General features: G+C 39.9%; 1 protein-coding gene across 1 annotated transcript in view; it reads right to left on the reverse strand.

Annotated features, from left to right (window-relative positions):
• Window positions 1-12,559, reverse strand: part of LOC122792799 (extracellular matrix organizing protein FRAS1-like) — a 4,352,848-nt gene that overhangs the window by 2,703,739 nt on the left and 1,636,550 nt on the right. Inside the window, exon 27 of the mRNA XM_044060368.1 lies at window positions 4,080-4,350. Within this exon, the coding sequence (XP_043916303.1) occupies window positions 4,080-4,350 (271 nt within the window). The remainder of the gene's footprint in view (window positions 1-4,079; window positions 4,351-12,559) is intronic.

Genomic DNA, 12,559 nt, shown 5'->3' on the forward strand with positions numbered 1-12,559 from the left:
GTGAGGGATTCTAGGGAGGTGTCCAAGTGACAACTTTTAAACGTGCATTTGCGAAGGACCTCCTCTGTGGGAATCTCTGTTGGGGACTCGCAAACTGGGGTTTGCTCCCTAACGGGTGCTCCCTGGGACACATCAAGCATGGGCAGTCCATGAGATGACAGGACGGTCGGAGCCGTACCTAGAACCGAGGGAGTCTGTGAGGATTCCAAAGAGGAGATGGTCAGAGGCCTCAACCCACTTGATAGGACCCTCTCTACCACGTCGAAGGCCGAGGGAGAGAGGACATCCTGGGAAACAAACAATGGAGCCACTCTCTTCAGGTCCAACAGGGTAGTCAGAGCAGAGCCCACAGGTGCTGAGATGCAGAGGGGAAGACTGCACTCTGACAAAGTCGGAGCTGACAGCACTCCCCCCTCGGATCCGATGCCAAGGCTACGCCTCCGAGAGCTCGGATCTGACCCAGTTGGATCGACCGCTCAAGGCCATGGCCGGAGTCGAGGTACTAGGTACCGTCAGCGCTGGCCCTCCGACCCCGAGAGATCTCAGATCCAAGGACTCCAAAACCAAGGGCCAGATTGGAGAAGGAGTGATGGGGATGAAGAAGGGCTAAGAACCCCTCTCCAGAGGGAAAGAGGGCAGGTAAGACCCCCATCTGGATCTGGGTGTGGATACATTTCTGCATCATCCTGTCCATCTCTGATTCACTTAGACTGCGGGTGGAACAGGATGATGAAACCACCCACACCGGCTGGGTGTGTCAGTGAGGTGAGGCTCTCAAAAGGAGGCCGAGACACCGTTGGCTCTCGTGAAAACCTCCGAGAACGGAGCTGAGGGGTGCTGGGCCTGTGAGGAGTTTTCGACTTAGATGGAGGCCCCGACAGCACCGAGCAATCAGAGGACCACTTAATGGGCCTATCTTTGTGCCTCCTCTCTGAATCCAAAGGCCTAGAGACAGGGGTTTGAGCCCCGGAGGCCTGGGATGGAGAAGACACGGTAGGGACCGCTACAGTGGAAGAGGAAGCGGGGACAGCCATCCCCGATGCTGATAAGAGGCCTTTCATCATTAACTTAGCCCTCCAGTCTTTGAGGGCTCTGGGATTAAATCCTGCGCAAAGCACACAGGCCGTGTCTAGATGGGCCACACCTAAACAAACAACTCAGAGTGTGGCCATCAGCTGGGGAAAGCTTGTGGCCAGAGTCTGTGCATTTCCTAAAGGCAGGCTTCGGTACATCTGCCATGTCTAAGGAGGGCACACACACACACACACACACACACACACACACACACACACGCACACACACACACACACACACACACACACGCACACGCACGCACACACACACACACACACACACACACACACACACACACACCTGTGCGCATGCTAACTGGGTGGACAGGAAAGGGGAACACTGGGAAACACAAACACGAAATTTTAATTTTTTTTTTTTAACCGATGGTCGACTCTGGTGTAGGGGAGGTAAAGGTAAAAATTTTAGGGGAAACTAGCTATCCAAATAGCCAAACACTTACCAAAAAAACACTATATGCCTGGAGCTCGAGACCACGTTACTGGGCTGGAAAGCGGCAAACGAGATCTGAGGGAAGGAAGGAGATGGAGAGGCATTATCGGTACAGGGAGGAGCTTGGAACTCAGATCAGATGCTGGTGATGCAGCAGTCTCAGATCTGATCCAGATCTGAATACCCACAGGTTGAAGATCAAATGAAGTAAACTACTTCAGATCATATTTTCAACAAAAACTGTCACATTTAATACGTGACAGCAATATATTTTTATCAGCTACTTCTCCCGTTCCTCTTCCACTGAACTTACAGAGTGAGGGCAACTTGCAAAACTCCACATAATCAGTCTCCAGTGCTTCGACAAACTAAATATACTGATAACTTCTTCAACTTCGCTACACTTCCTTAGCATTAGCAAAGGTCAACACACCTTACACAGAGAATATTCTCAACACTGCTGGGGCAAATCAACTTTTTGAAATTCACATTTCTTACATTTTTAAAAGCACCAATGAACTCTTGTCTCCGCTGAAAAGTTGCATCTAAAACAATCATGACACGCATACACTGTACGCCCCACTACAGTACATTTTCTCCGAGGCTGCCAGGACTAACCATGCAACCTGTTTTTTGCCTGTCATCAGAAATTACAATAAAATAATTAAAGACTTGACATATGTCATCTCTGATACAGTCAGAAAGAGACCGTACATTTTTTCAGTTCCCAATGAGTTTTCAAATCCAGTCTGTTGAACTTAGTATTTTACAAACTCCAATAAAAACAGACAGAGCTCTCCTTCCAGTGCTAGGGTCTGTCTGAAATGCTTTCTACATGCCTTATTTTCCACTACAGCCAATTACTGATCCACATTTTCTACCTGGCCACCTTATTCTTCCATTATATTATTCACTTCAACCACTTGTTTTATTTTGTATCATGGCAACTTTTTGAGAAATTAAAAAACTTGATACTATCAACCCAGACTACTTGTAATCTTCCTATACCCCATTCTAATAGTCCTGAAATATACCACAAGCCAAATCTCACCTCTTCTAAACTTCTTGTTACTTCTTTAATATTTTTCATTATCTAAGGAACATTGCTAGCTATTACTTCTCTTAATTCTAGTTATTGCAATGCTCTTCCTCTACAATCATGCTTTCAGCTACGATTTTCATTTTTTTCCTGCCATCAACAGTGTCAAGACCTTCACAATAAATTTTTTTTTAATTCACATTGAACAATCTTATCTAATCACAAAAAATACTGAATAACTGTAGTATATGGAGAATGCAAGGTGAAAAATATTCTCCACTATTACCATGAAACTGCCCCTTTCTCTCTTTCGAATGTAAAGGGGAAAAAAGCCTAGCTTCTAGTTTTCCTGCATTTAAAACATTTTTTGGCTCCCTGTTGTCTGTCAGTCATTAATCTTCATGTGACCCAAGACTGCAGCACTCTGTCATCCAGCTATAAGGGTTATCCATAAACTTTAACACCATCCTTTCACCCAGTAACAGCCCAGCTGTGGCACTACATGCTTTATGTACTTCTCTACAAATGTGCATATCACACCTACAGCAAGAATGAGGTGCTTGGCAGAGGCATACCTACCCAGTAAATGACAACAGATCAGTAGTCTGGACTACTGCTCTCTTCACAGGGTATGTGACATGGCATCACGTATTAACTCCCTAACCAGCGTTTCTCCTCTCCTAGTCACTAAGTAATTACAGGAAATCAGAATCACAGTACAAATGTAAGTCCTTTGCACCTAGGCGTAAAAAGCCTTAATTTATTTGCTGACCCTTCTAACAAACTCCTTCTCCAAATTAGATTTTGCTTTTTTTTTTTTTGCTAACTGGAATATACTCTTTCTCTTCCCCATATTGCTTTTTTCCCTCATCTATCTTTTGAAATAACACGTGTCTTGTTTTTTTTCTGTCATGAAAGACACAGTACTACAAGACCTTTGATTTCTTTGCAAACACAGTGTCTCTACAAGCACCCTTTACTGGGGACCTAAGTCTATGCCAAAAAATAAATAAGACTACCTGAAGGGGCAGGTTCTTAACTCAACATATTCCCAGCTTCTAGTATAAAAACGTCAGCACTATAGGTGAAACAAAGTACTACTTTGCCTTTAAGGCTAGTCCTGATGATTGAATGGTTGCACAAATTTACACCATTTGATTTGGGAAGTGGGTACTATTAGCTACTTGAAAAAAGGGTGGGAAGAACTGAAGTGTGCCTTTGGCCTCCTCATCCCTGTGACTGCTTGCCTACTATTGTTTCTGTGTTCCTTACATATCACTGTTCATGTACTTTCTGTTCAATGGCATATATCTGGAGTAAATGCCTGCACCATAAGGTCCCACAACATAGTTGGGGTATCCCTGCAATTTTCAGGTAGGGCAGCAGGAAAATCCCCTTTTTCACTCCAAGCTCTACTATCAAACTGTGAACATACTAAGAAGTGGTTGATTAGGGAATGAAGCAGCAATTTGCAATCACTGCTAAATACAAAATAGCAACAAAGAGGTATGTTTACCTTGATTTTTCTCTGTTGTGCACAAACTGCACTCTGTGTTCTCTGAGGTCCTCTTCAGTAAAGGTGCTGTCTTTAGCTAGTTGTAGTTCTACTCCTTTGATAACTTTGACTAACTGCCCATTGTCTGGAGGGCTCACAACATAAAATTGGAAGCCTGGATTTCTGGAATCTTCATCAAGCACGGTCATCAAGGAGAAATCTAGGATCTTTCTTCCACCAACCTCTACAATTAGAGACCCATTCAGAAGAATAACAGGTGCATAGGAATTAACTGCAAAAGGAATAAATTAAACAGGTAAATTCACACACAGCAACTTGATTACTTTTAATCTATGCTTAATTTACTACTCAGTAGCTAAACTTCCCCTCATTTGCACTAGGGAGGAAACGTGTCACAGTGGAGAGAAAAAAACTGCTCCAAGCCATACATGACAACAAAAAATGGCAGAGCTGACTGCCAGCCTATTGTAAATATTGGATTAGAAATGTTTTACAACAGATATTAACAAGGAAAAAAAACTAGGAAAAGAAGAAATAATCATATCACACTCCAAACAGTGCAACATCTTACTTGGATAAATATTCAAAAACAAAAAGAAATACTCTCAATTACATATTTCATTTTCCCCCACAAAATACTAGAAAAAGAAAGTGATCAGACAATGGTGCAGACTGAAGACATTCATCTTCACATAAGTAACCATCTGGATTGGAGAAAGAATTTCAACACCCAAAGGGTCAGCAAGAAAGTAAGTGAATGGAAGCATGCTTCCCTGACAGTTGCTATGATGATCAAGTCCAATATATAGATGCTCCACCTATTCTAGTGGATGGTAATAGGTCATTTCCTCTTGTGGTACCAGCAATATTAGGGATCCTGGTTAATAAGCAAGTCCATAAAGACAAATGCTACCTGGAAAATTCAGAGATGTTACACATGGGGTAGATACCTTTAAATGGTAGCTAAAGAGATTACTATGTGGAATGGTACATATACGTTCCAGAACATTCACTTTGCAACAGAAACATCTGCTGTCTATAGGTAATTTATTAGATCTAGTGCCATGTCATTTATTTATTGTTATGTCTCTCCACAACAGGTAAAAGTATGACTCTGTCATTGTCCATGTTGGTGTGAAGAACTTGAGATGTACCTCCCTGAACTACAAGAGAGACATGATTGAGCTCTCAGAGTATGTGCCCGAGGCAGGTATGGTATGATCCTAGCCCTAAACAGCGACCTACCTTCACCAAGAAAGATACCACAATACCAACAAAAATAAATGACTTCAAAACCTGGCTTAGTTTCTGGTGTCATTCCAAGGGGAATCCAGTATCTGTCTGTCTGGGATGATATGGTTGACAGGCCCCATTGCTTTGCCAGAGATGGCCTCCACCTGTCACCCTTGGAATTCAGTTTCTGGCCAAGGCTCTTGCTTCCCCCATTGTGCTTTTTTAGGCAATGTCCCAAAGACAAATTTTCCAACATGAAAGATCTGTCAAAAAAGCAAATTGAAGGCCATGCTGCTTAACACTAGGAGCCCCTCCTTGCACTGGAAGATGGCAACATCTGTGCAGTCACAGGAACTTGGTTCAAGGCTGCGAAGAGCATCTCTGCCTTACCAGGCTATACCTCATTCCACATACTCTGACCCCAAAATGAGGTCGGGAAGACTAAGGTAGAGTGTCTATCTTCATCAAAGACAAGCACATATCCAGACTAGTTTGCCAGCATGACGCACTAGAACGACTCCAGGTGCAACTGACAGTTGGTAAGACACCCATCCAAGTTATAGCCAGCTGCTGGCCCCCCTTCATGACTCAAGACACCCACACCTTCTATCTGGACCTACTTGAATCCATCAAGGTACCCCCTAACACCCTGATCCTTGGTGACTTCAACTACTCTAACACAGACTGGGGTGAATTATTCCTGCACTAATGCACTCGCACAACGATGCACTGACTTCATCAATTCGAACGCACTATTTTATTTCTTTCTTTATTTTATTTTACATTTGTCTGACTGAGCCAAAAAGACCCTTTTTTCAGCAGAGGCCTGGGGAGAAAAGCTCCACATAGAAAAATTACAGATACATTTAGATATTTAGACATGATCAGTATACACACAAATTACAATATACATGTTTTTACAGTGGTATGCAGCACAAAAACAGTTACAGTGGGGAGAACAAACAAGAAAATATTAATTTAAAAATAAAGGTAATAGATTTGTTGTGTACAGCTGAAATTTGGAACATAGGTAGAATACATACATAGTACACAAGTACAGTACATACACTGTACCTTAATAGTTTTCACTCTTACTCACAAACACTGGCTATCAAGTACTCTAGGTTTAGTATGTGTACCTTATCTGCTTTTACTAGCCTGGGGAGCAGTCATGGCACTGCCAACTTTGTTTAAGATGTTGCCTAATGAGGTTTTTAAAGGAGGCTTTGGATGATGTGTTTTTTATACTAGTGGGGAGAGAGTTCTATTTTTTAGCCACTGAACTACTATATAGTGCGTCTCCAAAGCTACTGTAGCTGTTGGTGACTTCTAGTAGCAGTGGTGGCTGGTGACTTCAAATCAAAGGGGGGGCTGCAGGAGACAGCTGAATGGGTGGGGTCAAGGGAAGGGGTGTGGCCAACCAGAAAGGGGAGGAGCTATGCTCAAAACCACAAAAACTAACTTTAATTAAATACGCTGCCCTGGGTGGCAAACCATCATTATGAGAGTCCAATCAAGACAAAAATAAGTGTAGAAGAATAAAAATATTTCAATGCATTGGCTGCGTGACAGCTTACTTAATATCTAGATGGAAACAAAAGGTTGTGAGGCATGAAAAAATAAATTACTTTTTAAATACATTACTGGAATGCCAGTCAAAATCAAGTACAAGCAAAACCAGAAGCACTCAACTCAAACCACTTCTCCTTGCAATGCAGTTCTAATTATAATTTATTTTCAGCTTTATTAAAGTGCCAAGTAACATGCTGAAAGTAGAAATCTCTGTGATGCCCCCACTTGTAAAAAGGTTTCTTATTCAAAAAAAGACCTGCTGCCTGACAACTATCTACTTGTTTCATGGGGAAAACATGTAAGTAAAAAATGAAAAGCAAACAAGAAACAAGCTCAAGATACATTGCTTAAAGGATTACTGTACAGGTTATGGACAACACGTGATTGGTATTCTGTTTAGTTTACGGGTAAAGTCTGTAGAGATGACTGGAAGTCTCCAACAAGTGTAATGAGCTTTTTAAAATAATGGAATCCTGTCCTTTAATACCCAAGGCTTATACATTATCTAGTCAAGTATTCTCTGCATGGCAACAACAGAAAGGCTTTCAATGTTGGCAATTCTTTAACAGTATGCTTATTAAAGCTTACTTGCATCTTACGATCTCAGACAAGCTTACATTATAGTCATTAAAGCATTGCTACTTAAATACAGAGCAACAGGCACTTTGAGTAATAAGCATAAATCAACAGTACAAAAATATGATAGAAACCAGACCATTCTGCAAAAATCAAGGACAGATGAAAAGCCACTCTAGTACTTGTGTCTACCTTGGATGGGAGGGATACTCTGCACATTTAAACTGCATAACTACTCCTTGCCTTGCTTGGACACATCCAGAGTCAGTACATGGTGGAGTGGGGTGCAACAAGTATGTCACAATTTGAAATGTCTCTGGCTGACTGTGATGGCCCTGACATGTGTCATACCTCTCAACCTCAGAGCAAGAAATCTGGACAAAGCCATACACAGAAGTGGGACAAATGCCCACAAATAAGGACTATTTTTAAATATTGCTCTAATAAACTTAGAAAGATAATAGAATAGGTCTTGCATTAGTATGACTTTTCTGAAGGGTATAAAATCTGAAACTCAAATGTCTGTCATTATTTTCTAACTTCAGTCTTTAGTGATTTGTCACTAATTTGCCAAAACACACAATTTTATGAAAAATGGACCAAATGTGATGCAAAAATATAAAATAGCCACACAATACAGCTGGGAACCTGTCAAAGAAGGGACACTTTAATATTAGTACTGCTAACTTGAGCAGCTGACAAAATAAAAGAATCTACATGCATTTCAAGTAATCTATAACTTTGATTATTAGTTATTTCTTAATTGTAAACCCTCCATGTTTTCTTCCAAAATTGCTATTTTCTTGGCGGGATTATTAGGGGAAGAGCAACATTTTAAGCCAAAATCGGAGACAGTTGAGAGGTTGGCTATGCCTAATTCTATAAAGCAATTTATTTGCATGTACCTCTCAACCTGTTAATGCAGTAAATCTGAACAAGGCCAAATATACTGGGGGAACATATAAACAGTACTAAAAATTGCTCTTGTATAAATTGAGACAGTTGATAGAATAACAGTTCTTACTTTAGCATGCATTTTTCTGAAGGTTATGAAGTATGAAACTCTATTTAGTGACTTAATTTCTAAATGATTTGCCAGAAAACTACAAATTTTATGAAGAACAAACCAAAAATAAGAAGCAAAAATCTATTCATTCTTTGAAAATATGGACAGTTGGGAGGTATAGTTCAGCTGGGCCTGTCTGAGTTTGCTGCCCTTCCCCCCTGACAAAATCACGGTTGAATAGAGCCTCTGCAGCCATTCCAATGAACCATTACTTGGTTATTTCACTCCATTTACCATAAACACTAATGTGCATACTGCTTTACTTGTATGATGAGTTGGACTTCATTTGAAAGTTTTATTTTGTATTTTACAGCACAAACACTAAGTCATCTACTAAACAAAGCAATGCAGTCTCACAATGAAAACTTAGCATTAAAACTTCTCTGCCCTTGAAACTCACATTCATTGAAACAGCATTGAAACCCACATTCAAAGAAAATACATTTTGCCAGTGGCAGATAAAGATTAATTTTGGGCTGTTTTCAAATCATAGGCCCCTTGCATATGAAACATACATGTGCTCTTTGATACACCTTCCTCATTGTACTAAATTATATTCCTTGTACAATATATTACAGTTGTTAGAGGGCGTTTTAAATTTGTTTTAAACATTTTTCCAGTAAGCAATGAAACAAAATGCATGCACCCAAAATGACAAAACTGTCCAGTTCAGAACATTTATCATAAAAGTCTACTCAGACTTGCGCAGTCCACCATTATCAGTAAATATGCACAATTCTACAGTCCACCATTATCAGTAAATATGCACAATTCTACAGTCCACCATTATCAGTAAATATGCACAATTCTACAGTCCATTATCAGTAAATATGCACTATCTCTGAAGAAGTAAAAGTCATCTAAATAATTCCACATTAAAGAAATCTGTAACTAATGAAGAGGTTGCTGCTAGCAAACACCTTTATATTTCATGGTTTCATCGAAAAATAAAGTGCCTGTTGCCCCTCAGGAATAAATTGCCTATATTACATTAAAAAAATGATAAGCTAGTAATATTGCAAGAGGAAATGGATGGCAAACTGATAACGAACTCATAGTTAGTATCTTCACCAAGGAGAACATTCTCAGTACAGCAGCATCCACCCCCTGTGGGAGTAGAACCCACAGCCTTCTGCATCAAAGGCAAGTACACAACTTGTTGTGCTATTAACAAGGCAAACCAGCTTCACTTAAGCAGCACTAAACTTCTGTTCCCCTGCAGCTCTCAGCTCCTTGTAAAATCTACTCAATACTCAACTTCACAGCACAAGAAAAATGGAAAAAGACAAAATGTATTTGGGGGGGGGGGGTCAAAAGCCCAAAAACCAGGGACACAAACATTGCTTGTATAATCTTGGAAAGTTGCTAGAACCATACATTTTACTGCCAAGCTCCCTGTGCAAAACAGAGCAACATACCACTACGCCAAATCAGCTGCTTTGTAAAAAAGGAAGACTGAAACTTAAATGGCTATCATTTAGTGAATTCAGTTCTCACCATAGCTGTCAACCTCTTAGTACAAAACACCTGGACAAACCCAGTAATGAGGGAATACAGCCGTCAAACATTCAGTGAATTCAGTTCTTGCCATAGCTGTCAACCTTAGCACAAAAAACCTGGACGAAGCCAATAATGAGGGAATACAGTCCCAAAAATAGGGACAAATTTCAAATATTCATCTTATAAACTTAGAAAATTGCTAGAATAAAAGGTTGTGTTACAGTTGTGTTACTATGGATTTTCTGAAGAACATGAAGTCTGAAATTCAAATGTCTGTCAATTTTAATGCTGACAGAATAAAAACAATTTTCAGCAGAGACCCAGGGAGAAATACTGCAGACACGTCTTTGTAAAATGACAGGGCACCAGAGCTAATCCACACAAACACAGGGAGGAGATGCAGACTCCACACAGAAGGCACCTCAGCCAAGAATCAAACCAGAAAACCTATAGCTGTGAGGCAACAATACTACCACTGCACCATCAAATATGCAAGGACTTAAACATTCAGAAAGCTGAAATTCAAATGCCTGTCAATTTTATTTAACATTTGTTAATCAGGACAGTTTGACTTGGAACAACAAAAAAATTCAGCAGAGGCCCAGGAAGAAATAATGCAGACATGTCTTTGTAACATGGGAGGACACAAAAGCAAACCCACACAAACACAGGGAGAAGATAAAGAGACCACAAAGAAGGCACCCCAGCCAAGAAACAAACCTGAGAACCTATAGCTGTGAGGCAACAATGCTACCACTGCACCATCAAATATCAAGCATTGCAGCATTTACAAACCACAGATATTATAAGGAACAGATCAGATCAAACATGAGGCAAAACTCTGCAGTTTTTTTTTCACAAATGGTGGTGGGTAGGGAATTAAGGTCTTTAACATCTGCATACAAGGTACAGGGTTCAAGCCTGCGGTATTCCCTACCACACACAAACACCTGTAGTAGCAAACCACAAAAACTAAGTATACTGCACTGGGTGCCAAACAGTTGTCATGAGAGTCCAATCAAGACAAAATGAAGTGTAGAAGAATACAAATATTTCAATGCATTGGCTGCATGACAGCTTAATATCTAGATGTAAATAAAAAAGGTTGTGAGGCATGAAAAAATAAATTACTTTTTTTTAAATACATTAATGGAATGCCAGTCAAAATCAAGTATAAGAAAAACAAGCAGCACTCAACTCAAACCACTTCTTGCACTGCAGTTCTAATTATAATTTATATTCAGCTTTATTAAAGTAACAAGTAACATGCTGAAATTAGAAATCTCTGATGCCCCCACTTGTAAAAATGTTCCTTATCCAAAAAAAGACCTGCTGCCTGACATCTACTTGTTTCATGGGGAAAACATGATCAAAGTAAAAAATTAAAAGCAAACAAGAAATAAGCTCAAGATACACTGCTTAAAAGGATTACTGTACAGGTTATAGACCACGCGATTGGCATTCGGTTTATGGTTAAAGCCTGCAGAGATGACTGTAAGTCTCCAAGTGTAATGAGACTCTTAAAATAATGTAATTCTGTCCTTTATTACAAATACTGGCATATGCATGTCAATACCCAAGGCTTATACATTATCTAGTTAAGTATTCTCTACATGGCAACAGAAAGGCTTTCAATGTTGGCAATTCTTTAACAGTATGCTTATTAAAGCTTACTTGCATCTTGCAATCTCAGCCAAGCTTACCTGATGGTCATTAAAGTATTGCTACTTAAACACAGAGCAACAGGCACTTTGAGTAATAAGCATAAATGAACAGTACAAAAAATATGACAGAAACCAGACCATTCTGCAAAAATCAAGGACAGATGAAAAGCCACTCTAGTACTTGTGTCTACCTTGGATGGGTGGGATTCTCTGCACATTTACACTGCATAACTACTCCTTGCCTTGCTTCGACACATCCAGAGTCACTACATGGGGGAGTGGGGTGTAACAAGTATGTCACAGTTTGAAATGTCTCTGGCTGACTTGATGGCCCTGACACATTTGTCATACCTCTCAGCCTCAGAGCAAGAAATCTGGACAAAGCCATACAAAGAAATGGGACAAAGACAATTTTTAAAATATCGCTCTTATAACCTTAGAAAGCTAATAGAGGTCTAGCATTAGTATGAATTTTCTGAATGGTATGAAATCTGAAACTCAAATGTCTGTCATTATTTTCTAACTTCAGTCTTTAATTATTTGTCACTAATTTGCCAAAAAAACACAATTTTATGAAAAATGGACCAAAAAATGTGATGTAAAAATATAAAATAGCAACACAATACAGCTGGAAACATGTCAAGAAGGGACACTTTAATATTAGTACTGCTAACTTGAGCAGCTGACAAAATAAAATAATCTACATGCATTTCTGAAATAAAAGTAATCTGATTATTACAGTTATTTCTTAATTATAAACCCTCCATGTTTTCTTCCAAAATTGCTATTTTACGGAGGGATCATTAGGGGAAGAGCAACATTTTGAGTCAAAATCAGGGACAGTTCAAAGGTTTGGCTATGCCTAATTC

This window comes from Protopterus annectens, chromosome 2.part0, assembly GCF_019279795.1.
Source record: "Protopterus annectens isolate FY-2018-M chromosome 2.part0, PAN1.0, whole genome shotgun sequence".
NCBI classification, from domain to species: Eukaryota; Metazoa; Chordata; order Ceratodontiformes; family Protopteridae; genus Protopterus; species Protopterus annectens.